The sequence below is a fragment of the Sparus aurata genome, chromosome 7 (genome assembly GCF_900880675.1).
Source record: "Sparus aurata chromosome 7, fSpaAur1.1, whole genome shotgun sequence".
NCBI classification, from domain to species: Eukaryota; Metazoa; Chordata; class Actinopteri; order Spariformes; family Sparidae; genus Sparus; species Sparus aurata.
Window position 1 is genome coordinate 31,196,315 of NC_044193.1, and position 27,782 is coordinate 31,224,096.

At 41.8% G+C, this 27,782-nt stretch overlaps 1 protein-coding gene across 2 annotated transcripts in view; it reads left to right on the plus strand.

Annotated features, from left to right (window-relative positions):
- LOC115585300 (rho-related GTP-binding protein RhoA-C) overlaps nucleotides 1-27,782 on the plus strand; it is a 38,618-nt gene that overhangs the window by 553 nt on the left and 10,283 nt on the right. For both annotated transcript variants that reach the window (XM_030423589.1, XM_030423588.1), the window contains exons 2-4: nucleotides 2,143-2,298; nucleotides 24,491-24,611; nucleotides 24,711-24,841. In XM_030423589.1, the coding sequence (XP_030279449.1) occupies nucleotides 2,143-2,298; nucleotides 24,491-24,611; nucleotides 24,711-24,841 (408 nt within the window). The remainder of the gene's footprint in view (nucleotides 1-2,142; nucleotides 2,299-24,490; nucleotides 24,612-24,710; nucleotides 24,842-27,782) is intronic.

Consider the following 27,782-nt stretch of genomic DNA (forward strand, 5'->3'; position numbering starts at 1 on the left):
CCCAGTCGAACCTCTAGAGCGGTGAATAGGTTGTTACAGAGAGAGCGGCTCTATATGATAGCTGAATGAGAAGAGACCCATCTACTAAGTATCCATAGCAAAACTTTAATTCTCAAACAGGCCTCGAGATATAACATTCTGATGCTGTTTCCCTGCTTTTGATTTAAAATGGCGACAACAAAACCACATTTTATCATGCAATTCGATCAGTAAATCTCTTTATTAAGTCATCATTATGTCAATTTCTAGTCAGAGTGTGTCATGTGTTATTATTAAGATCCAAGATGTGTTGATTTAGATCATTTTTGTTAAAAGGAACATGCTTCTGTTGATTGTTCAGATAGTTCAGATAAATAGTAGTTAGAGCCAATGATTTGTATTTCATGGCTGTGTGTTGTTCACAGTGGGGAAAATAAAGTTGGGTGGTCGGTCCACCACTTTGGTCCAGAGTGAAATTTCTTGACAAAGATCAGATCATGAAATATGCCACATAATAGATAGATAGATCTATCTATCTATCTATCTATCTATCTATCTATATAAAATCTTCTGAGAGGATGAAGGTTGTTTACTCAGGTGATCCTCCAGACTTTTCATCTAGGCTCACAAGTAGGTAACATTCACCAACTGTCAGAAGTGGGACACACTTCCAATGCATGACAAAATGTAATTTCACATTTCTATTGACACCGGTGTTGCACCTTGTACACATGATATAATTTAGACAGTAGTAGTATTTGGGACATGCTGATCTGAGGAGTGAGGAGTTCTGGAGAGTGGATAAATGCCGACACTGGACAATGAGGCAGTGGCATAACCTCAACCCACAATGACAGAGTCAAGTCAGTTGTAATAGAAATAAATGGCTGCAGGTGTTTTGACTCCTATCATTCAACGCCGATGGATGCCAATATCCAAATATTGCTTACAATCTATTCAACAATCTATTCAGCTTAACTTTAAGGTATGAGGTACTGAAGGTACTGTGTGAAAAGTGGAGTCCCCTCATTTATTGGCACAGTGGTGCCTCAATATACAGGTCTCAAGCAGTAGAAGAGTTTGACCTGGCTCAACCAGCAAAGCACCGGTCTGTCAATTAAATACATTCGAGTTAACATTCCTTATAAATGTAACTTTTTTAATACAAACATTAAAAATCCACAGACAATCTTGCGTTGCCATAACAGTTATCATGATATCAAGAAATCTGCCCTCATGGTGTGTTGGATGAATCCATATCGAAACCAGTCTTCCTGATCCCATTTTATCATCTGTCCAGTTTGTATATATATGTGTTAGGATTGGGATATGATTCACAATTAGCGGAAATTATCGTTTTTAATGCACAATTTTCAGTTTCACTGAAAAAGCCCTTTGAATCATCATTGTAGTTGGGGTTTCTATCAAACAAACATGTTTTCTTACATCTGGAGAACAAGTTTTGTAGGACATACTGTTTTTTCAAAGATTTTGCCTCAAAAAAATTTCAGCCACTGCAATTTGGATAGTGCACTGCCATATTGGTATTTCGATAAAATTTCTATGAATTGTGCAGCTCTACAACGCACCCATACCAATGCAGTCCCAGACATTGTATAAATGCAGAATGTTTTTGGTCTGATGTACCAGTTAGATTTGGGCCACTAGCAGAGTGCAGTGAATTTACGTCCCTGAGAAGACAAGAAATGGCAACACCATTGTCGTCATTTTGTAGTTTACGCCGAGTCGTTGCTGAAGTTAAAAAGAAAAATGTATTGAATGAAACTGAAGCTGTGATTGATAAGATTTTAGGAACGTGACTAATGATCATGTTCTCATTGTTCAAAAGAGACATTTTAATTAATCATCAATAGACTTGCTTAATCAGTCAAAATTTACAATTTTTGACTTGGGTTGATGAACATGTCTGAGTCACTGCAAAATATTTCACACTGGATGCACCTCTCTACTTGCTGTTGAACCTTTTCAGATTAGTGGGTCCTTAGTTTGTTTTTTTTCATGGCAAAATTGTTTATACCACTGTCCATGAAATGTGTCATCATTGGGACTCTCCACAAACAAAATAGCTGAACTCTATCAAAAGTAACTAATCACTGTGTCATAAAACATCTCTGATCTTGTATTCTGCTTTTATTCTTTCAGATGGCTGCGATCAGAAAGAAACTAGTGATAGTTGGTGATGGAGCCTGTGGCAAGACCTGTCTCCTCATAGTGTTCAGTAAAGATCAGTTCCCTGAGGTTTATGTGCCCACAGTGTTTGAAAACTATGTGGCAGATATTGAGGTGGATGGTAAACAGGTAAGCTGTTTATTACAAATGACTAGTGTTTAATTTTTACAGTAGTCCGTGACCACAACAGGAGAGTGTAGTTTGAGGTTCTGAACCTAGGGTTTGTTGCCCCAACAGACACTGGCTGTACACATTTGGTTACCATATGTTATGAGGTATCTGATCTGAAATATACACCTACACCACCGGAGCAAATAGATTTTTTTTAGATAAAGAAAGAAATATCTTCAAGTATAGTGCTTGCTGAATTAACAAGAAGCCCCACATAATTTGTTGTCGATACCGTTTCTCAAACTTAAATGTCTTTTAAGGGAGCCTAGGGATTTTCTCCTGGAGCATCAAAGAAGTAGCTTTGAGTAGTTACTGTTTACTGTTTGTAAATGTGTCATGTTTACCACCAATATGTTGTATTTTTAGTGTAGATGGTGAAATCTGTTGCTGCAGGGAGGTAAGAATCTGCACATCAGACCTAGAGCAGACCAGTTTAATGATGCACTGACAAATGGACACTTTTTAAAATGAAAGAAACATCTTGATGTGTTGTGTGGAGTGTGTGGACATTGCAGTTACTAGTTCTGTAGTAAGTTCAAACGAACAGTGTTCACAAATGCTACTAATATACCATAGGCAGGTTAACCCTCTGGGGTCTGGGGTATAATTAGCCGTTTTTGACTACTTCTGATTTTATCTTTATATCTCACCTTAAAAACTGTTTATCTTGCCCTGTGTGGTGTCATTCTTTTCAGCACAACCTCACATGTATGAATTTACAGGTATTATTTCATTTTGACATACTGTATTAACACACAGGACCTAAATTCACCCAAAAATCATAAAATCCGAGTAGGAAAAAGTTACATTTTTAATGTGAAAACCACAAACATGTTTAACAAACCCTTTTCATCACTAAGGATGCTAATATAAATTATAATCTTCAAAACTTATGTACAAGATTTGCAAACAACAAAGTTATGTACAACTATTTACACTAAAATGCCGGCAATTCCTATGGTGTTTTTTGTACAACTATTCACAAAACGATCAGGTGTCACAATAGGTGCCACCAAATTATTTGTGCCACTCCAAAAAGTAGTTCCTGTCTATCACAAGACAGAGAGGCACATCATACGCCTGACACTTTCAAGGTGTGTCCCTCCTTCTGTTCTCCACCTGGTGGCAGCGTTGGCACCTCAGCCTGCCCTTGGTGGCTTTTTTCCCAGGATCAGTGGCTGTGTCAATGGGCACAGGGACTGTTCAGCTCTCCTGCTCTGAGGAACACCTGTCTTGTCCATGCCACTCAGCTGACACACCAGCTCCACCATGAAGTCCTTGTGTGTCATGGGCTGCACCTGCCTAGCACTGCTGATCTCCCGGTGAAAAATGTATACATTTGTCGTCGCAATGTCCAGGAAATGCAGCATCACAGTCTTGTACCAGCGTGCCATTTTTCTGCGGGTGGAGTAATATTGGATGAGCTGGTCCAAAAGGTCAACCCCTCCCATGTTCTTGTTGTAGGCCATGATCGGTGAGGGACAGGGAACGTCTCTCACAGCCCAGCATCCAGCTCTATCCTTCACCCTTCTCTGTGCTGTCTCACCAGAAAATGCAGGATGGATGGTGGAGCACACAGACACCTCTCGCATGTCCATCCACTTCACAAAAACAAGTGGCCCCTCTCTGATCCACCTCACTGATCCTCTTTCCGATTTCTTGGTGAGAGCATTTGCCCCCCATGCCCTAAATTTCATCCAGTTCATTCAGTTTGGGACTGCTGTAAAAATTGTCCATATAAATATGGTACCCAGTGTCATGGCCTGGTGTCCCCTTCTTCCTCTCATTCTGTGCATCCTGTCTGTAGACAACACTTTGGCTGGCAGGGGCAATGACAAAATGTGATTTTTATCTCCAGTAATCTTGGAGACTTGGCAGAGACACCAATGACATGTATACCAGGAGACCAAAAAACTTGTATAAGTCTTCCATCTCCACGTCAGTCGACTGATATTCACAGCCTAATTGTTTTATTTCTGCAGCGTTTTTGTTTGTGTTGCTGCAGATTGTCCTGACTATATCAGTAGCAAAAAACTACAAGAACAGGTCTTTTGGGCTGTAGGGGGAAAGTGTCTCTAATTGGACTCCTGTTGTTCTCCTTGGCTGAAACCGGCTTACCGCTGGGGCAGCATCAGCATCCTCTGCTGTCTTCCAGGGCTCAGAGCGAGGGCGTGTCCCTGCCTCCTGAGCCAGTGGAGATCTGGACCTCATGGGCGCGCTGCGCTGTCGCGTCCTCTGCGCAGACTTGCGGGGAGTGCTCTGTGTGGACGTTGGAGGCTCCTCTTCCTCTCTCTCCTCATCTAAACATATGCTGGATCATCTGCTTCATCGTCAGAGTCCTCACTCTCTGGCTCAGACTCTGGCCCAGCGTCTTCTTCAGCTCCCTCCAGCACAAAGAAAAGCTGCACTGCCCGCTCCACATTCAGGAGTAGTGCATTACACCGCCTCCACTGGCTAATCCAATGTGTCTGTGTCACTTTGAAATTATTCCTGACAGTTCAGGATAAGTTTTGGTTCCAGGAGGACACGTATAATGTGGAGTAGGTAGGACCCTAGTCTTCCCACACAGTGTATTTGCCTCCTTGTGATTGGCGGATTAGTGTGGTTATCATGGATTTGGGGACTGAAGACTGAAAAAGTCTTATTTATGATTTATTTATAATTTATTTATTTTATTTATTTATAATTGTTTTATTTACATGTATTTTTTTTATAAATTGTACACATTGTGTACCTGTTTGGCTTGATATTTTATATTCATTCTTTGTTCTCAGGTGGGTAATTTGCAGAAGGTGCAATCCTTTTTTTGTAATGTTGTATGAAGAAAACAAAACCAAGGCCAAATGGCCTTTACTATTTAAGTTTGTATTCACAGTTTTACATGTTATACATGTTTTACAGTAAGTTGATTTAACTGTATTGTTGTTTAATTATTGGCACTGGCACTTAATAAATGGGCTTAGTTTTGGAGCCAAATGTTGGAGTTGGAATGAATACCTCTGTTTTTTTGAGAAATGCTTGATCATTTTACAGCCACATCATTTTCGTTATGCATTATTTTAGGGCTGCAGCTATCGATTCTTTTGGTAATCGATTAATCTAGCACTTTATCGATCGATTAATCGAGTAATCGGATAATTTTTTTTTTTTGCGTTTTTAAACAACCAAAACAAATAATGCATAACGAAAATGGTGTGGCTGTAAAATGATCAAGCATTTCTCAAAAAAACTGAGGTATTCATTCCAACTCCAACATTTGGCTCCAAAACTAAGCCCATTTATTAAGTGCCAGTGCCAATAATTAAACAACAGTACAGTTAAATCAACTTACTGTAAAACATGTATAACATGTAAAACTGTGAATACAAACTTAAATAGTAAAGGCCATTTGGCCTTGGTTTTGTTTTCTTCATACAACATTACAAAAAAGGATTGCACCTTCTGCAAATTACCCACCTGAGAACAAAGAATTAATATAAAATATCTAGCCAAACAGGTACACAATGTGTACAATTTATAAAAAAATAAATGTAAATAAAACAATTATAAATAAATAAAATAAATAAATTATAAATAAGACTTTTTCAGTCTTCAGTCCCCAAATCCATGATAATCACACTAATCCGCCAATCACAAGGAGGCAAATACACTGTGTGGGAAGACCAGGGTCCTACCTACTCCACATTATACGTGTCCTCCTGGAACCAAAACTTATCCTGAACTGTCAGGAATCATTTCAAAGTGACACAGACACATTGGATTAGCCGGTGGAGGCGGTGTAATGCACTCAAACAGAGTTTATAATCACAAAACAGCCAATGTAGCACGTAATTCATGATCATGTCTGTATAAAGTGATGTTTATTTTTGCTCTTCTTTGGCGGCTGTTTCAGTGAGTTTTGGGCACAGAGTGATGAGACATATACCGTTGAAATTTGTAGAGTCCCAGCTTTCATATGACATGCTGTATGTAGCATTAGTATGAAGTAGCGTAATCGCTAACGCCGATTTTTCGGACATGCGCCATTAGCGTGTTTTTTCTACGTGCTCCTTTAGTTGCTTGGTGTCAGAATTGAGTTTCGATTAAGTGAAAATGATTATCATGAGCGTTTAGCCGAGCTTCTTCCCGTTAAGTTGGTGTGCTGCATTAATATGTTGCTACATGGTTAGCATGCTCGCATGTATAATGCAACATGCGCAGCTCGGGTTGAAGAGGTTAAAAACATCAAAGCTAAACATCATATCTAGTCAAACCGCATCACGACATCACTACAAATACAGAGCTAAATTGTGCCAGCCAGCTAAATTGAAAATGTATGACGTGCTGGTGTGCTTCCTGAACAACGGTCCATGTGGAACAATCAGATCTCTGCGCGTATAGTGCGCGTCATAGGAATTTAACGAGGCTTCGAGGCAGAGTTTTTGCCTCGAGGAATTTTTATAATTGAGTTAATCGAGTAACTTGATGAATCGTTTCAGCCCTACATTATTTGTTTTGGTTGTTTAAAAACGCAAAAAAAAAAAATTATCTGATTACTCGATTAATCGATCGATAAAGTGCTAGATTAATCAATTACAAAAAGAATTGATAGCTGCAGCCCTACATCCTGCCCTGTTCTCTGATGTGCCGACACGCACAAACGTTCTTCAGCATCGATGTAGGTGATGCTGCTCCTATTAAGCAGCATCCTTACAGAGTGAATCCTGTTAAGCGACAGCTTTTGCGTAAGGAATTAGATTATATGCTACAACATGGTATTGCTGAACCTAGTGCTAGCTCATGGAGCTCCCCATGCCTGCTTGTTGAGAAGTCAGATCATACACTCTGTTTCTGCACTGACCTTTAATTCTGTTACCAAGCCTGATTGTTACCCTCTTCCCCGAATGGATGATTGTATTGACAGGGTGGGATCTGCAGTTTTTGTTACCAAGCGAGACCTTCTTTTTTTTTTTTTGGCATAGACACCTTTATTAAGCAGTAGACAGATAGGAAATATGGGGGAGAGAGAGGGGGATGTGACATGCAGCAAAGGACCTCCGGCCGGAATCGAACCGGGGTCGGCTGCGTTTATGGCATGTGCTCTAACCACTCGACCACCTGCGCGCCCCAAGCTAGACCTTCTAAAAGGTTACTGGCAAGTCCCTCTAACTGACAGAGCTCTTGAAATCTCTGCTTTTGTGACACCAGACGATTTCTGTCAGTATACTGTCATGCCTTTTTGGATGCGGAATGTACCAGCTACGTTTCAGCGTCTGGTAAATAAAGTATTGAAGGGAGTTGCAGATTGTGAAGCCTATCTTGATGATGTGGTGATTTACAGTTCTTCCTGGTCTTGGCATGTAGCTCAGCTGGAAGAGGTGTTTGACAGGCTAGCTGTTGCCAATTTGACCTTGAACTTAGCCAAGTGTGAATTTGGACAGGCCACCGTAACATATTTGGGAAAAGTGGTTGGTCATGGAAAGGTTTGTCCCATTGAGGCCAAAGTGGAGGCCATTGTGAATTTTGGTGTGCCCAGTTCCAGGCATGACTTGAAACATTTTCTTGGCATGGCAGGTTATTATCGAGTTTCTGCAAGAATTTTGCCACTGTTGCATCCCCCTTTGACCCTTTGACTAATCTGCTTAGTCCTAAGGTTCCTTTTGTTTGGACAGAGATGTGTCATTTCGCCTTTGAGAGCCTGAAAGCACTGTTGGCTTTCTCTGCTCTGCTCTCTGTAAGAACCATTAGCATGAGCAGACAAGCTAGCTCTCGGTGCAGAGCGAATAGACTCACAACAAGCTATTGTAAGGCTAATGGCTCATGACAGGCTGTAACATGAACATGTACGTTATGAACAGAAAAACGAAAATGCTGGAATACCTTTCTGTCTGCAAAATTCAAGTTTCCGTCGCTGCCAGTGAGGGAGTAAGCGCACGCTCGACGGATCGACTAGTTTGGTCTACGACATGGATGTCAACAAACGGTATGTAGCTGCTTGCACAAACACACTGTTTAAACCACTTTTTTATTCATTGTGAGTCATAAACGCTACAGTGCTGTGTTGTAAGGTGTCTGCTGATGTTGCATACCTTTTGGGGTGAGATTTGGAGCATGTTAAGACGCTTAAAACACAGTGTAAAGTTCTGACCCCATGCTGTTAGCTGTCAATGCTAACTCTCTGTTCAAGGAGCTCTGTAATGGTTGGACCAAATGTGTTCGCGTTTTCGGTACTGGCTAGTCAAGGGTAGCTTGAGCGATAAAGCTGCATGTTAAAATCGACCGAAGTTCTCCTTTAAGGATTGGATCACGCCCCTGTATTCTGTCAAGCAAATCATTATCAGGTAGGTGTGGGAATGGGTACTGTTCCCTAGCAAAACCACGGGCCTGTAGAAACCTGAGGTAATGTAAAATCCTTACGCAAAGTCTCAAATGAAATGAAGGTGCCTCCTACAAATAAATCGTAAAAAAAAACACAATGCCATTATCATACCAAGAACGAAAAGCTGGATCAGATTGTGCAGCAGGAAAAATATCAGTCAGTGGCATAAAGCCACTTGTATGGGTAAGGTTAAAGCGTTTCCTGAATTGACGCCATATTCTGAGAGAGTGTTTTGTCACAGGATTTGAAGAAGAGTAGTTAGATTTCTTAGGAAAGGAAGTAAAAAGGCTAGGTAATGGTAAAAAAGAGGGACATATTTCAGTTTCCATGGTGACCCAAGTAGGGCTTTGCCCTGTTCTGAATGATGTAATCATCAATCAATTTGGAGAGATTGGCTGCCCAGTAGTATTAACATAAAGTTGGGAAGTGCAAGTCCACCAGCTGATTTAGGCATCTCTAAAATAGCCCGTCTTGCTCTTGGGACAGATTTGTTTCAAATAAATGATGAAATATGTGAATGTAGATCCTAAAAAAAGGAGAGGGAGAGAAACAGTGGTAGCATTTGAAATGCATACAAAAACTGAGATAGGATTGTCATTTTCACAGTGTTAACACAGCCTGCGAAGGAGATGGGCAAGGTAGACCACCGCTTCAAATTGAGTTTCATATTTTCAAGGAGCTTTTTAAGGTTGGCCTCATATAAACTCTTGTACGAGCGTGTGACCACAATACCAAGGTAGGTAAAGGACTCTCTGTGCAGTCTAAATGGGTAAGCATTATAATTAAGATTCTGTGCTAAAGGGTTATAGGAAAAAGAACGCTTTTGGAAAGATTCAGCTTGTAGCCAGATATCCTTTTAACATCATCCAGCAGATGGGTGATATAAGGTAAGGAATATGTAGGGTTAGATAGATACAGAAGAAGGTCATCAGCGTAAAGTGAAACCTTGTGGGTAAAGCTCCCCCTAACAATTCCAGACAATCTATTGTCAGCTCTGAGAGCTATGGCCAAAGGTTCAATTAAACAGAAAAGGTGACAAACAGCAGCCCTGCCTCACCCCACGTTGGAGAAAAAAGAAATTTGAATTTATAAAATTAGTGCGCACAGCTGCCTGTGGAGTGCTTAGATTAATCCATGTGAGAAATGTTGGGCCAAAACCAAATCTTCCAGGCACTTCGAAAAGGTATGACCACTCAATGCGGTCAAAAGCCTTTTTGGCATCTAGGGAGAGTAGAACTTCTGGTGTGTCTAAAGAATGATTGGAAAGAAGTATGCTGAAAAGGCGCCGCATATTAAAAAAGGATTGCCTACCAGGTATGAAACCTGTTTGATCAGGGGAGATGAGATCAGAGATGACAGTTTCCAGTCATTGTGCTAAAATTTTTGTATGAATTTTGTAGTCATAGCAAAGAAGGCTAATTGGACGGTACCCACTGCATTCTAGGGAGTCTTTGCCCTTCTTTAGTAAAATTGTTATTATAGCCGGATTCATTGTTTCTGGCATTGTCTTTGTGGATAGAATGTCTGCGTATAGAGAACCTAATTAGGTGCCGATTTGTTGGAAAAAGCTTTTTAAAATTCAATTGATATCCCATCAGGGCCTGCTGCTTTACCGCTTTGCAAGGAGCTGATGGCTTGTGTAATTTCTTGACACGTTATAGTGGTATCAATAAATGTTTGTGCCTCTGGGCTTATCTGTGGGATGTCAAGTTTATCCAGGAACTGTTGGATCTCCCCAGTATTAGCATTAGCCTCAGGTGTATAAATATCTGCATAATAATGTCTGAATTGGTCATTAATAGTCTATGGGTGGGTGGTGGTTTTATCTGGTGCAATATGGATTTCAGGGATAGTGGTCTTAACTGTTTTCTGACTTAGTTGGTGGGCAAGGACTCTGCCTGCTTTATGACTGTGTTTATAATGTATTTGCTTTGATTTAAAAGGGAGCCGTTCTGTGTCTCTGATGGATAAGCAATCATACTCTCACTGCAGTAGTAGACACTCTTTGTGCAGATTAGAATCAGAAGGATCAGAAGCAGCCCTACAGTCTTTTATCTGTCTAGATAAATCAGTAAGTCGCAAATGAAGCATTAATTGCAAGTTGGCTGAGTAGGAGATGATTTGCCCTCTTATATATGCTTTAAATGCCTTCCAAATGGTGCTATATGACACCTCCGGAGTTGTGTTGATCTCGGAAAAGTAGTCTATTTGACTTCTAATAAAGTTTTTCTGAAATCCTTATCAGCTAATAGCAGTGGATCAAAGCGCCACGTTCTATGTTTTGTGCTACTATTAGGCATTTGTAGGTCAATTGCAGAGGGCAGTGGTCTTATATAATAATACTGTGATATTTTGAATGTTTGACAAAAGAGAGAGACCTGTCATCAACAAGAAAATAATCAATTCTTGAATAAGACTTGTGTACTGGGAAGTAAAAAGAGTACTGCCTGGTTGTCGGGGTTAGAGCCTCTCCAAGGGTCCAGTAGCCCGTAGTCATTAAGAAAGGACAGAAGTACCTCCTCAAACTTAGAAATATTAATTCTGGTCCCGGCCCTGGACCTGTCCAAAACCGGGTGGATAACACAACTGAAATCTCCTCCCAATACTAGATGATGTGAATCAATATCTGGCAACTTGGCTATAAGGTGTGAGAAAAACTGTGGATTATCCCAGTTTGGATCATACACGTTGGCTAGAATAATTGGCATGCCAAACAGTTTCCCTGAAGGGGCGTTCAGACCGAACGCGATAGACGCGAATGGAGCGGCAACTCTACATTGAAAATCAATGTAAATGGCACGATGACATGTGATTCAGGCGGCGGCAGCGCAAAGGGAGCGTCTGGCGCGGTGCGGCGCGAATGAAGCGTCTGGGGCGTCTGGAGCGGCGCGTCTGAAGCGACGCGAATAAAGTTGAAAATATCCAACTTTTTAGGTGGCGTCGCGACATCCAATCAGCGACGATTTCAAGCCGACAACGTCACTTCCCTCACGTACGGTTGTTTACGGTCGCTCAGAGCAACGATGGAGGAGAAGCTAATTGTAGCTGTGTGTGGGCACCAGGTGCTGTATGACACCACAACTCACCTCAGACAGATGGACAGGCGCTCCCCAGCTGAGATGGAGCGCCTGTAGTTGGTGTCCAGGCGGGAGATCCTGGCACCGACCCGAGCTAACAGGTCCTCGAGACAGTGAAATTCCACCAGCTCCGTGCGTCTCCGGAGGACTTCATGAATCCAGACACGACAGCGGGTGGTTTTCCGGCGTTTCTGGGACTTCTACAGCAGGTACAGTGCAGCAATGGTGGTGATATCAGCCATGATCGACGTGGAAAGAGAGCGGGTTATGAAATATCGGTTCAAAAACGAGCGGGCAAGTGCGTCGTCTTTTTTTCTCAAGTGCGAATGACGCGAATGAAGCGAATAGTCCAAAATGATCAAGCGGCGCGATAGAAGCGTCTGAAGCGATTGTATTTGCGTCTGTGACTATGAGACTATGATATATCGTCCATTTGTATTAGAGATAACTTGAGATGGGACAATATTGCCACCCCTCTGGTTCTGGCCCCATAGTTAGAACAGAATATTTGATCAACCCAGCCTCTTTCTAATTTGGAACGCTCAGTAGCCAAAAGATGTGTCTCCTGTAAAAACATTATGTCTGGGCCTAAGGAATTCAGATGTGTGAAGGCATGGGTGCGTTTAATTGGGTGATTCATTCCCTTTATATTTCATAGTCATTTTCATGAGACGTGTGGCGCAGTGTGCACCACTACTTTGTGAAGTCATATAGTATTTTAAGTGAACACTTGGGTGACGTAATAATAGAAGGTCTTAGTGGTATGAACAACCCCTAAACAGAGGTAATAGCACATGGCTTTGCAGGTAGCCTAACTACTAACTAAACTAGAGGCGGCTGTGGCTCAGTGGGTAGAGCGGGTCGTCTAGTGATGAGTAGGTCACCAGTTCGAATCCCAGCTCCCCCTAGTTGCATGTCGAAGTGTCCTTGAGCAAGATACTGAACCCCAAATTGCTCCTGATGAGCAGTTGGCGCCTTGCATGGCAGCCTCCGTCATCAGTGTATGAATGTGTGTGTGAATGGGTGAATGTGGCATGTGTTGTACAGCGCTTTGAGCTGTCGTTAGACTGGAAAAGCGCTATAAAAATGCAGACCATTTACCAATGCAGACCATTTGCTAATAAACAGAGGAACATTTTAAACATTGATGAAACATGAGATTAAGGAAATGTAACAAGAGTGACAAGCTGCCATATTAGACCAACCTTTAATCAAATAGCCATTGTTCAAATAATTAAGTTTATATTGACCAAACATAATGCAAACCAGTGAGGAATATAATAATGATAATAAAAAAAAATGGATCCTTAACAGTCCACACAAATGACTGATGTGGCTTGTGCAGTCCTTGTTGTCTAATTAACTTGTATTATGATCGAATATAATACAAAACAGTGAGGAAAAGAGAAAATAAATAAATAAAAATAATAATAATAATAAATAAATAAATTGACAGTCCTCACAAATGACTAATGTGGCTTTGGCAGTCCTTGTTGTCTAATTAACTTATGATCAAACGTAATGCAAAACAGTGAGGAAAAGACAACATATCACCTTAATAATCCTCATGAATGACCATTGAGATCATGGCAGTCAGTCCTCATTGACGGCGGACAATGTTCTCGGAAACATATGCACGGGCAGCTTCAGGATCAGTGAAAAACGACTTGGCCCCGTTGAATGAAATGCAGAGCCGGGCTGGGATAAGGAGTCCAAACCTAACTCCTGGGACATCCTTCAGCATCCGCCTGACATCGTTGAATGCCGATCACGCTTTGGCCACTCGCGCAGTGAAATCTGGGTAGACAGAGATGGTCATGCCGTCAACTTGGATCTTCTGTTTGGATTTTGCCATGCTCAGGATATCGTTGCAGTCCTTGAAGTAGTGAAGACGACCTATGACAATCCTGGTCGGTTGCCCTCTGTGTGGAGCTGGCTGCAATGATAGGTGCGATCTGTCAACCAGGCATCTTTCAACAAAGCTGAAACCGTTGAAGTGGAACAACTGCCAGGAGATTCAGGACTTCCAACAATTCTTACATTATTTCTATGCGATCTCCCTTCTAAATCTTCACATTTGTAATGAGGGTGTTCAGTCAACTCTGTCAGGCGCTTCACATTTCGTTGTAGTGTTGTTACATCATCACTGCATGTGGACAGGCTGTGCTCTGCGCTAGCTAGCATGCTGCGTAGCTCAGCTAATTTTGAGTTAGTTGTGTTTTTGAATTCTCCAAACCCGATTTCAGAGCCAGGACTTCTGATTTGAAGAATCCAGTTCGCTTTCAAGCACAGACCGAACCTCCTTTTTCATTGCACCAACTAAGTCTTCGCATAGTTCGCGTCCCTGGACTTGGTGGAGAAGGCCTCGTCGCAGATATGGTTGTTTGTCGTGTTTTCCCAGGTTTGGTCGACATCCTGCACGTCTAGCAGTTACACAAAGCAAAAATGTCTTTGTTTATATTGCTCTTTAAAGAGGTTGCCAAAGAAAATAGTAGTTTAAACGTAGTTTCCTGCAGAGCTACACAAGCACACATCCTACTCCATGTTTGCTCCTAGCCCCGCCCCCTCGTTGTAGCAGTTTTATTTAGTGACTGCTGGCTGGAGGTTTGGACAGGTGTATGTTTCTCTCTCCCTCACTCCCTACTTGGGGCGGGGCGAAATTCCCTTGCCATTGCGTTGATATCATAGCGCAACCCCCCCCCCCCCTCAAGAAGAGCTTTAATGATGAGAGATATGTTTTATATGTAGGGTTAATGTTTATCATGTACCAGACAAGTGCACCGTGATGGCCTCACTAGTGTTTAGAGCCGTTTGCACACTTTACCATTAGCAATCCATTTCAATGATGGTTAAGTTTTTCAGTCAGCATCTGCTAACAAACAGAAGTGTGTGTGTGTTTGTGTGTGTGTGTCACTCAGTGGGACACACGCATTACAGCGATATATGAGAGTGCTGCGCTGACTGAAGGATAGCTTTTAAAACTTTGAGAAACAGTTTTACACTTGGTTGAAATGTATTCCTGTTAACGTTGATGCAGTTTAGAACAGAAACTTGAACAGTTTGTTGCTTAATGTGCATCTGACATCACGTTATTTTCCTCTGCTAATTTATGTTCTGGGGTTGCCATTCTGGCAGCTTCTTTTACATTTTCGTTTAGACCTACTAGTGTGTTGTCTTTGCATATTAAGTGGCATAGTAGCCTAAGACATGCCCATTTTATTTTATGTAGAAAAATGTAAACAATGGCAGTCTTAAATTACAAATCAAGCACTTTATTTCAATGGCTACTTATTTATTTATTGTTTATTGTTTTCTTAAATTATTTAAATGTGTTGACAAAAAACATTTTGTGATGACCTGATTATATCTGTCTTATATTATGTCAGCAAGCAATGCATCATCAAGTCTGTGTTGTAGATGTGGAAGCCTTTTACCCTTGCACAGTTATATGTACAGTTAATATGATGCACACATAATGTGGATGATATGAATGTAAGATGATTGCACAAGATTGACACTGATCTGCGTTTTTGTTTATTCTTTTTAAAGAAATGGCAGAGCAGAAAACCAATCCAGTGTGGCAACATTTCACAGAGCCTACTCGGTGAAAGGCTCATTGTACCTCACCTGTTAAAAAAATATGTTAAATATTGTTTACTTGTTCTTGTTCTACCTCACCTCTTTTAATTTCAATAAATGTTCCTTTTTTTAAATTGAGATTCGTAACATTTGTTATCATCATTGTGTAATTTTAATGATGTAAATTGAGGGAGCAAAAGTAGTATCGGCTCCAAATATCGGCTCAAGAAAATCGTCAGACCGTAGTCCACCAGCAACAACAAACTGCCTCGGCATTCGAGAAAGATGGCGTATGAAGAGCGAGACGAAGCTACATCTTTGTACATTACGTATATGGAGTTGTCTGGTTTAGTAGCATAGTCGAACTACGGCTGTAATCCGACTAAGCTGTGCATGTAAACGCACTGTAGGTGTTTTAATCCGACTATGAGAAATCCGATCCGGTCCGATTTTAGTCAGACTAAGGTGTATACATGCATCTTAAAAATCCAATCATAGTCGGACTAACCCAGTTATTCGATTTTCTTGAGTGTCATGTATACGCACTAACTGAGAGGAGGGCAGGTAGCATGGGAGCCAGAGGAGGTATGGGGCATGGGTGTGAGGGGCTCATCAAGTTGGATGAGGTACTATCAGGAGGAGGAGGGGGGGTCAGAAGTGGTGGTGGCTGGAGACAGTCAGCAGGAGAGCCAGCAAGGGCTGGGGCTGCAGTATCAAACCTATTGAAGAACAGATTAAACTCATTGGCCCTAGCCACACTGCCATCAGCTCCACTGCTAGTTGGTCTGAAACCAGTGATGGTCCTCATACCACTCCAGACCTCCCTCATGTTATTCTGCTGGAGCAGGGGTGGCCAACCGGTCAGAGACTAAGAGCCAAAGTTTTTACTATGTTATTGCAAAGAACCACATCATACACACAGGCATACATGAACATCCCCATCCCTTCCTCTCACTCTCTCTCTCTCACACACACACACACACACATACACTCACACACACACACACACACACAGACACACACACACCTCTGCTAAGCCAGATTTACTCTAAATGTCACACACCAACATGATAATGACAGAAATTGACTCCTACAGTACTAAAACCACAGGCCAATCATTTTCAACAATGAACATTGTGTCTCTCTGTTAAACCAAGTCCACAAAAAAATATAACAATTTTCTCTTACTATGCATGTTGCTTAGTGGGACTTCTGGCATTCCTTGCCTTCAACAATCCTCTTCAAATCTGGCTTGTATTCCGTTGTTGCCACTCGAAGCAATTCTTTCACGTGTGTCAGTCAGAACAGATCGATGCTTGGATTTCACGTGTTTCAGGGTAGAAAACACAGACTCGCAGACGTATGTTGACCCAAACATTGACAGGAGCTTGAGTGCAGCCCGTTTGACATTGGGATATTTATCCATTGGCACACTTTTCCAGAACTCAATAGTCCCTTCCTTTAAAGCAGGTTTCAGTTGGTCCTCCTCACAAAGATCGATCATCTCCAACTCAGCCGCGGCCTCATCTGTGACCAGCGGGGCTTTCAGACAGTCCCTCTCCGCATTAAACGGGTCGACCAGGAACGTAATCTGTGGCCTTTTCAGTTGTAGATCACGGGACCGGGTCACAAAGCTTTCGTGCAGGTTTTCAACCAGTGTCGCATACCTGGCTGTTTGCTTATTCAGGGCGCTGCTGGTGACTTGCCCGCTGGCTTTTAGCAGAGCGGGAAAATGCACTAAATCTCTATTTTGAATATGCGTCTGGAACAGCTTCAGTTTGTTGACAAACGCAAACACACTTTGCACCAGGTCAGGCAGCATTTTTAACTTACCCTGCAGGGTCAGGTTCAGTCTGTCCAAGTGACACAGCATGTCGACCGAAAAGGCTAGATCTGGGCACTGTTTAGCTCGGTTGGCGGAGCGCGCCCCATGTGCCGAGGCTCTGCAGCGGACCCGGGTTCGACTCCCGGCCCGGGTCCCTTTGCTGCATGTCACTCCCCCTTTCTCTCTCCGTGTTTCCTGTCATATCTTCAGCTGACCTATCAATAAAGCCATAAAAGGCCCAAAAAATATAAAAAAAAAAAAAAAAAAAAGGCAAGATCCATAATCCACTTAGGTTCTGAGAGCTCGGGATAGTCCTTGTCCTTCTCTTTCAAGAACAGTTTCACGGCATCCAAAAGTTCAAAAAAGCGAGAAAGCACCTTGCCTTTTGACAGCCACCTCACAGTGCAGTGCAGCGGCAGGTCACCTGGAAGCCCTTGGTCCAGCTCAGCGATGAGCATCTTGAATTGCCTGTGGTTAAGCGCATGTGTGCGGATGTAGTTGACGATTTCCATCACAGGCTTCATGATGTTGTCTAAATTCAGTGATTTAGACACAAGTTGCTCCCTGTGAATGATGCAGTGGAAATTCCAAAACTCAGGAAATGTTTGGTCAGCTTTGCACAGCCCAACAAGCCCGTTCACAGATCCGATCATGATATTGCAGTTAGTTTCAGTATGGGCAGATTTTCTTTCACAAACGCAGCCATCATTGTTACTTTCACATCTATGCCACGAGTTCTGTCTTTTAACGGCACAATATCAAGGAGTTTTGACGCAGACCGTGCAAATATTGCCAACTGAGGCTTGTCTTGTATGTCACAAGACTCATCCAATGCGACACTAAAATACTCACATGCTTGAAGATCAGAGTGCAACTGCGATTCAGTAGCAGTGTTAATGTCCGATACTCTGCGTTCAACAGTGTAGCGGGACAGTTGGATGTCTGATACCATTCGTTTTAGTTTGTCGTTTTCAGGAGATAAGATTTCAACGTCACTGAGACATTTTTTAACAAACTCCCCCTCATTGTATGGCTTTTTAGCTCGTGCTATGTTCCAAGCCAGTTGATATGATGCAAGCGTTACGGTCTCTGAGTGCTTTGTACATTTTTGGAACAACTGTGTCTGCTTTTCTGCCTGCCTTTTCAAAGTGATTAACTTGTTCTTGCGAAGTTCAGTCCCTTTAGGAAATTCCTGGTCGATGATAGCATGGAGTGAGCTGAAGTGGCGCTGAAGATTTGAAGCCTTGAAATGCGCCAATGAGGCCTGGCATATAAGGCAGAACGGCTTGCCATTACGTTCAACAAAAAAATATAAACTCGCCCACTCTGTTAAAAACGTCCTGTGTTCATCTTCATATTTTCGTTTTGCTGTGCATTTTTTACCTGCCATTTTCAGAGCGAACCTGACACAAATTGTTTACTCAACAATAAGGTTTTCCCTCCTTCCAAGCTGAGTGGGCAGTTTTATGTTGCGATCAAGAGCTGCATGAAACCAGGAAAAGAGCCGCATGCGGCTCGGGAGCCGCGGGTTGGCCAGGCCTGTGCTGGAGTTTCCTCTCCATCTTCCTTCTGTAGCCGTCCTTAGCCTCTTTGATCCTCACATTCAGGTCCCTTTGAGGGCTCGTCCACACATACGAAAACAAACTTTTTTTCCTCCGTCTTCCTCAGCATAATTTCAAGAATATTTCCGTCCATACGGATCCACTGAAAACGACCGGAAACGCTGTAGTTCATATTCCAGGCCTATAGGTGGCACTTGAAATTCACCAAAAACGGAGAAGAGACAGAGCATGTGCACAAAGCTTGCACACTGTCAACAAACAGACAGATGGAGAAACCAAACACAACAAGAACAAGACGAAAATGGCTAGTGCAAGGAAACCAGAATAGTTTGTGTGGACCAATAATGAGGTCGAACTGCTGCTGTGACTTACACTCAACTACAAGGCGAGTAAGTTGCAAGAAAGGCTTAATATCTTATGCGACATGAACACAAGCATGTAGTCCGCCGTCGTTGTTTGTTGTTGTTGTTATGAGTTGTCGCGGGGTTTAGAGGTCGGAGGCTAGAGGTGGAGCAATGGCGTCATCGTTTCGGAAAGTATACGGATTCGCTGTCCACACGAGAATGTGAGGGCTGCGTTTTCGGATATTTCCACCCTGAGACCCGTTTTCAAAAAAATGCGTTTTCAGGATCCGTGTGGACGATCGGTCAAAATGATGCAAAATGTGCGTTTTCGCAAAAGAGCGTTTTTGTGTGGATGGCCTCTGAATGTCCCTCAGCTCCTCCCTGTTGCCACTTCTGAAAGCCCTCTTCTTCTGGTTGAGTGCGGCTTTGATGTCTTTTGTTACCCAAGACTTGTTGTTTGGGTAACAATGCACAGTCCTTCCTGGGACAATGCCGTCCACACAGAAACTGATGTAGTCTGTAAGGCACTCAGTAAGCCCATCAGTGTCCTCAAAACAGCCCTGCAGTGCCTCATATCAGTCCTCTGACCATGTCCTCACTGTCTTTGTGGTCACAGGCAGACTTTTCACTAGAGGCACATAGAAGGGGGTGAGAAGTACCAAGTTGTGATCTCATCTCCCCAGCAGGGGAAGGGACATGGAGGTGTATGCGTCCTTTACATTAGCATACAGGAGGTCCAGGGTCTTCTCCTTTCTTACAGGTCACATACTGGGTGAATTTCAGGAGTGTCTTTTTAATGGAGACATGGTTGAAGTCACCTGAGATTATAATGACAGCACTCGGGTGTGCTATCTGTAGTCCGGCTGTTGTAGAGTGGATGAGGTCACATGCCGATGTCGGGTTAGCGGACAGGGCAATATACGCAGCCACTACAATAGCATGTGAGAATTCACGGGGTCAATAGTAGGGGTGGTTAATCAGCCCAATTTCCTGATTCGATTCGATTCCAATTATTGAAGTCTCGATTTGATTACAAATCGATTTTCAATTATTAACCATTATTGATCTTTCATTTAACATCAGTCAGCTGCTGAATTATTTTACTTCTCTTTTGAGTAACACCTCACAGCACCTTCAATATTGTATAGTGTAACTGTAATATCCAAATTATTATTTTTTACTTTGTTTTAAATGTAGTCTTTCACTGTTAAAAAAAAGTTGCCAAGCTCAGCAGCCGGTCTCATGTTAGAAGCATTGTCGGTGATGAGAACCAGGTTATTTTTCTCTATTCCCCACTTGTCTGCCATTGCTTTTAGAAACTCACACATATTTGCACTTGTGTGGCTATCATCCATAGCTCTTGTCTGAAGTACGTAGGACATTAGCTTCCATTAACTGCTGACATAATGAGCTGTAACAGCCATGTATGAGACTGTAGCTCTGGATGTCCAGGCATTGCAGGTTATTGCTACCCTGTGAGCAGAGTTGAGGGACTCTTGCACGGAAAGCTTAGTCTCCTTGTATGGATTTGGAATCGATTTAAGTTTGAAAAAGCTCCAGGATTGAATGACATATCTTGGCTCCAGACTGTGGACCATGTAGCGGAAGCCAGTAAGAGGAGTACTCCAGTTTGTATTACAATTTAATTTTTTTAAATTTTTAAATCGATCTTTGGAAATTTAATAATCGATTCATAATCATCAATATTATAATTACGATTAATCGATTATCGATTTTTTTCACCACCCCGAGTAAATAGTAAGGATGGAGGCCCACAGCTAGCAGTTCAATACCCCGGCTGCAGATGCGGTCTTTGACTGTAATGTGACCAGGATTGCACCACCTGTTGTTCACATAAACAGCAAGCCCCCCCTCCTTTGCGCTTACCGCTCTTAGTGCAGTCCCTGTCAGCCTGGACAGTGTGGAAACCCTCAGTGGAGACATTGTGGTCGGGAACATCTGTGTGTAGCCATGACTTTGAGAAAATTATCAAACTACACTCCCGGTATTCCTGATGACTCCGGGTTAACGCTGTAAACTCGTCCATTTTATTCCCTAGTGATCTCATGTTCAGCAGGGAAATCCTCCAACACCTTAGCCAAGCCAGCCGGCTTCAGCTCTAAGCATATTTAGAGAGGACGTAGCTTAATAAATGACTACAGTAAAAACTGAAAAAGTAAGATGAAGAAAGAAGAAAAAAAGTTGAAAACAAAGTTAAAGTAAGCAGGAGCGACTGGAACAGGCTGCATACACCGCAGCGCATGTGCACAAGAGCCAGAGAGTTCCTAGAGAGGGAGTTAAGGTTCCTATAAAGATCCTGTGGTACACTGCACCTTCCCAGTCTTTTATCCTGGAGGTAGTTCTGCCTTTCAGTCATAAGTCTACTATTGGTTTAAATGTCCTGTGAGGGATTTCGGCATGATGACATAGGCGTGCATCTACATAAAGTCTCTGTGGAGTCAGATCTGGTGTCAGGTGAAGTAACTGTGGGGGTCCATCCTGAGTTCCCAATTAAGCCGACGGGGCGTAGTGATGGCGTGTCGGTCTGACAGTCTGATAACTACACAGCAGGGGCGGTTCTAGGGGGGTCCAGCAGGGGCCAGTGCCCCCATAACTCTGAGTCTGGACCCCCCTGTGGCCCCCTGACAGGGAGTCTGCATTATAACACAACGACAGATTTCTTGCAATGATTTTGTTCTGAAGGGAAAGGCAGAAATAAAGTGTCTCAGCAGTTTACTACCGAATCAAAATTGCTGAAATTGTAAACGCTGCTTTTTCCTATTAAAACTGGTCTAGAACCACCACTGTTACACAGGTCCTTCACTCAACTAAATAAAAAGAAATGTCCCACAAAGCAATGTTTCAGAACCATACAACAGTAACATTGTAACTGTAATTGTCTTTGGGAACTAATATGAGGAAAAATATACTGCAGTTATACGTGGAGAAGCATCTGTCCTCCTGCCTGTTCTACCAAGTCTTCATCACATTTCTGCCTGAAAAACACTGTTTGTCACCAAAAGACAAGAAAAAAGTGTTTGTGTTGAAAAAAATGACTGTGACGGTCAGCCATCCAGACTGAGACTTTAGTGAACTTTTCCCAAGAAAACAGCCTCCCCCCCCGCGAGTGACAGAGTCAGACAGCGTTCTGTTGGTGGTGATGGTGGTTATGTAATTATGTAAATTAGAGAAAAATATAACTTTGTCACTGTCCAGGATGTTTGGTAGTGTCAGGATCTCAATCACAACACATTATAACAGCATCCATATTATTATATACAGTCAGCAGGTAAATGGTCAGATTAACAGGACGCCAGGGAAACACTTCGAAAAAACACAGAGACGTCATCATCATGACGTGGACCGTCATGCCTCTTTAGGAGCAGCAGTGTCGGCATACTGTGTGAATAACACAGCGGGTCGTCTTAACAATAATGTGGCTTCTCTGTGTGAAAAGCGCTAGTAACTGTACCTGTCGTTTCCGCAACTTGTTATGACATGATGTTTAAGTCTGCGATCAATGCAAGTGACACTGGTATGGGTGCTGTCCTCCTCCTCTGATGGGGTTAAACATCTAATTCTTTAATTTTCAACGAACTGTCACCAGAAATGGTATTTGAAAAACAAAAAGGAGTCATTGGAGCTTGTTATGGCGTAGGAGCGTATCGAGTAGTTTATGTTGGCCCCTCTAGTGTTCCTCTGATCATTTATTTGTATCATAACTCCCTAGTTTTTTTGGATAGAATGTGTTACAAAAATAGACGCTTGATGAGTTTGAGTTTGCGTGTGCAGGCTTTCAGTGTGGTCGTTGGATATATCCGTGGCAGGGATAATGCTCTGGCTGACACATTGTCGCACTTTTAATCTGCGTCTAAACTGAACAATGTCTCCTGAGATGACTGCATATTTGTGTTAATTTGTTTGTTTTTTCTCTCTCTCTCAGGACCATTGTTCAGTATCTTCAGTGGAGAGCCTGTCCACACAGAAATGCTCTTTTGTGTAAACGCACATTTTCTCTCAGAGTGGAAAAATGACTCTATTGGCCTACCCCTCAACCTCTAGCCTTTGACCTTTGAACCAGAGGAGGCTCGTCCATAGAGGCAGAGGAGGTTGGTCCTCCTCTATTTTTGAGAGGCAAGAGGAAGATACATTTTTTTTTTAAGAAAGAGTAACTGGTTGAAATAAATCATTACCAAATCTCAGTATCATTTATAAAATATTATATATATATTATATCATTAAAAAAAGTTTCTTCTTTGGAAGAAAATCCACTTAAAACGGTTGAACAGCGACAGCTGCAGACGGAGGAGACAGAGCAGTCTGTGAGAGGAGCAGGGAGCAGGAAAGTGGGGGCTAGAGGAGGACGGAGGGCTTCCGTCCTCCGTAGGAGGGATCTCCTTCCATTGACTCAATGCATTTAAGTTTTTTTCATCGGAATCGGTTCAAGGAAATATAAGCACATTTCTGAAAGAAAAAAAACTGTTAGGAGAAATCAGAGAGAAGTTTCGTTTCTTTCGTTCGTCCTGCTGGAGGACATAAAGTTAGCGGCACGACCGGGACAGCAACACAGTTACAGCGCACACAATACAGAGCAGCAACAAAACCACTGTCGTGAAGGCTGTGTGTTGAGTGGTAAGATAGCACAGGGGGTAGCGCAGTTGCCTGCTAATCAGGTGACTGGGGTTCGAATTCTGAAAGAGATAGAAATTTATTTTATTTTTTTTTTGAGCTTTTTAATGAAATATTTTTTTAAAGAAGTCTTGTAAGTCATTGTTTTATTGCTTAATTTTCATTGAATATAAGAAAGTAGGGTTAATTAATTGACTTGTATAAAATAACATGACACCGTGGACTGGTTTTCCTCCTGTCCTCCCCAATTTTTTCAGTCACCAGCCGCCACTGTTTTGAACCCTGCGACGTCTCACAACAACAACAACAACAATGGCGGACTACTGCTTGTGTTCATGTTTTTGCATCTTACTCGCCTTGTAGTCGAGTGTGAGTCACAGCAGCAGTTCGACTTCATTATCGTTCCACACAAACGATTCTGCACGTTTCCTTGCACTAGCCATTTTCGTCTTCTTCTTGTTGTGTTTGGTTTCTCCATCTACTGTCTGTTTGTGAACAGTGCGCAAGCTTTATGCGCATACTTCGTGTCTTCTTCTCCGTTTTTGGTGAATTTCAAGTGTTAGGGTCTCGGTGGCAGCCCTTCCTTTGTTTATTTTGGCAGTCAGTTTATGTGTTTGTTTGATTGTTTAGGGGTTTTTCCATTTGTTTGGTTTGTTGTTCAAGTAAATAAAATGACCTACCTTTGAACTGCAACTTGTTCTGTCTTGTATTAGACCTCACTTGTAACAGTAGTGACTTGGTAGTAATCTAGTCCTGTTGTCTTTTCCTGTTTGAAGGTGGAGCTGGCTCTTTGGGACACAGCGGGACAAGAGGACTACGATCGATTGAGACCTCTCTCCTATCCAGACACGGATGTGATCCTTATGTGTTTCTCTATTGACAGCCCTGACAGTTTGGGTGAGATTTCATATTTACATTTTGTAACCAACATTTTGTAACCAATATTCTTTTTGCATCTGTTCCATGTTCAACCTGTTCCCCTTTTGCCTGATGTAGAGAATATTCCTGAGAAGTGGACTCCCGAGGTCAAGCACTTCTGTCCCAGCGTGCCCATTATTCTCGTTGGAAACAAGAAAGACCTGCGGAATGATGAGCATACACGTCGAGAATTAGCTAAGATGAAACAGGTCAGAGAGGCCCGTAATTGATGGAGCTCATTTAGATGCTTATACGAGTTTCAAGCCTGCAAACTGTATAAATGGTCACTACATTATTGTCATTAAGCATTCATGCTTGTAAATTTAGGTTTATTACTTGCCTGTGGTTCTTTTCCAGTAACATTAAATTTTGTAGGGCTGTAGCTGATTTGTTGATTGGTTGGTGTGTCAGCAGGATTACACAAAAACTGCTGAACAGATTTCAAAGAAATGTGGATGGAGTACGTGTCTCCCAGGTCTTAACCACTACACCCATATGTAGCAGATTTAAATATGGTTTCATAGAGGATAGTCTTTTCTCAGCTGCTGTACTTGTCTCTGTTTCGTGGCTCAGACCGCTGGGTTTTGAAATGGTTAAACATGGGCCATTTCTGTACCTGAACGGCACCTTTGTTTTGTGATTGATATGATTAGTCTAATTATTATGGCCAGATGGTGACCTTCTGGTTTCTTTAAAGTTAAGGGACAAAATTGCTTGTTTTACACAAACTTTCTGAAGTTATTGTATTCACTATTTCAGGGTGTCCGCGCATCCTTAAAAAGTCTTAAAAAGTCTTAAATTCATGTATCTAAAATTAAGGCCTTAAAAAGTCTTAAATACGTCCATATTTTGAACATAGGTCTTAACTTCCATTTAGTTAGGTCTTGTATATTCATTTACCGCTTCTGTCCTCGCACTTTTTTTGTTTTTTTGTTTTTTTTTCAGGGAAATGTGTTGCTGAGATTCACAGTCAGCTCCGTGTGTTGTACTTCTTACTGAATTATCAGGAACGTAATTGGCATTTTGCCAACAGCCCGATTGGAATTTATTGCAGCACACTTCACCAGTTCCGGAAAGACTTGAACAAGTGTTGGCTTAAACAACAGGAATTCAGTTGGTTAAAAGCCGTAAAATAATGAATTTTAGGTGCAGTGTGCGCTCTGCAAGAGGACTCTCAACTTGGGCACACACACGCTGGTGTCACACACAAAATCGGAAAACACCAGGTAGCTTCTAAAAGTCTCCAGTGAAGTCACGCCACAAACCTGTATGCCTTCGTCACCAGTTCCCTGTCCAAGTTGTCCAGTTCTGCACGACCCGAATTCTATATATATATGTATGTATGTATATTTAGATTGTATGAAAAAATAGTAAACTGCTTAAATAATGATAGTAAGTACTTTATAAAAGGAAAAAGGAAACAAAACATTAGGCCAGGGTGGAATGAATATGTACATGAGCTTTATACAGTGGCTAAAGAGGCCGTGCACAGCTGCGTATTAGCTGGAAAAATAAGGCATGGCCCAGAGTTTGAACATAAGAAAAGGCCAAATGCCAAGTTTAAATATGCTGTACGTTTTATCAAAAGAAATGACCAGATGTTGAGGGCAAATTCCACGGCTAAAAAATTGCTGCAGACTGATGTCTATGAGTTCTGGAAAGACGTTAAAGTTTCCAACAACAGTAAGACGCCTCTGCCACCTAGTATTGATGGGATCTCTTGGGATGAAAATATTGCTGAGCTGTGGAGAACCCATTTTAGGGGAATTTTTAACTGTGTCATGAGTGCTGAGTTTGAGGTTGGTGATGTGGTTTATAATGATGGTGTTGTTATTAAGCCAAATGAAGTGTATTGTGCAATTGGGAAATTGGCTGCGAACAAAGCATGTGGTGCTGACAAAATAACAGTTGAACACCTGAAATATGCAAGCCACAGACTCTCAGTGTTACTTGCTATGTGTTTCTCTGGATTTTTGTTTCATGGCATATTACCTGACTCTATGCTATCTGTACTGCTAGCACCAGTCACCAAAGACAAAACCTGCAAAGCATTAGCATAGATAACTACAGACCAATTGCTATAGCTAGTATACTATCTATAGTGTTAGAACGGATCTTGCTTGATAGGCTTCAAAATATGCTATAACTACTGACAACCACTTTGGACTCAAAGCTAAGCATGGCACTGACTTGTGTATTTATGCTTTAAAAGAACTTGTCTCCAACTATAAAAGGCACAATTCAATGATGTTTATGTCCAAAGTCTTTGACCGCATTAATCATGCCCAACTGTTTATTAAGTTGCAAGAGTGAGGGGTGCCTACATACTTAATAAGAATTCTGCATTATCGGTACTCACACCAAACCATGCAAGTTAGATTGGGCAAAACAATAGCAAACCCATTCCCTGTTACTAATGGGGTCAGACGAGGCGGACTATTGTCACCTGTCCTTTTCAACCTGTATATGGATGGTCTGTCTAGAGAATTAGAAGAGTATAAGACTGGTTGTATACTGGGGAATCAACTTATTAACCATTTGCTGATGATTTAATCATTATGTCACTATAGTGCTGTGTAGCGCTACATTATGTAATAACGCCCCATTATTTAATAATGTAATACATTTTCAATTCATTATGTAATAAGCCCGCGTTTTGTAATAATCTGCCACATTTTGTAATAAAATTCTTGAACACAATATGTAATAAACTTTGCCACATTTTGTAATGAGTTCTTACATATTGCGTCAGTAATTACAAAATGCAGGTGTTGCACTTTTTTTTATCAAGAAAATGTAATAATTTGGTGCAATATGTAATAAACCACAGAAATGGATGTCTTAATTAGAAAAAAAAACCAAGCATACCATCAGAACAACATTGACTTTAATCATAGCAGCATGAATCGTAAATACAAATTAATTTTAAAAACAAGTAGGGGGTTTCATTGGTCAAAACTAAATCAAATATAACTGAATTCATAGAGAATGTGTTTGAAATAGAGCTGCACAATTATATCGTTTGAGCGTCGTCATCGCGATGTACATGTGTGCAATAGTCACATGTAGGACCCAAATGAACTCATCTAATTTCAAAAGTGCCTGACACACACTGGTGCAGCGATCCACCAATCACATTAGTTTTTAGTC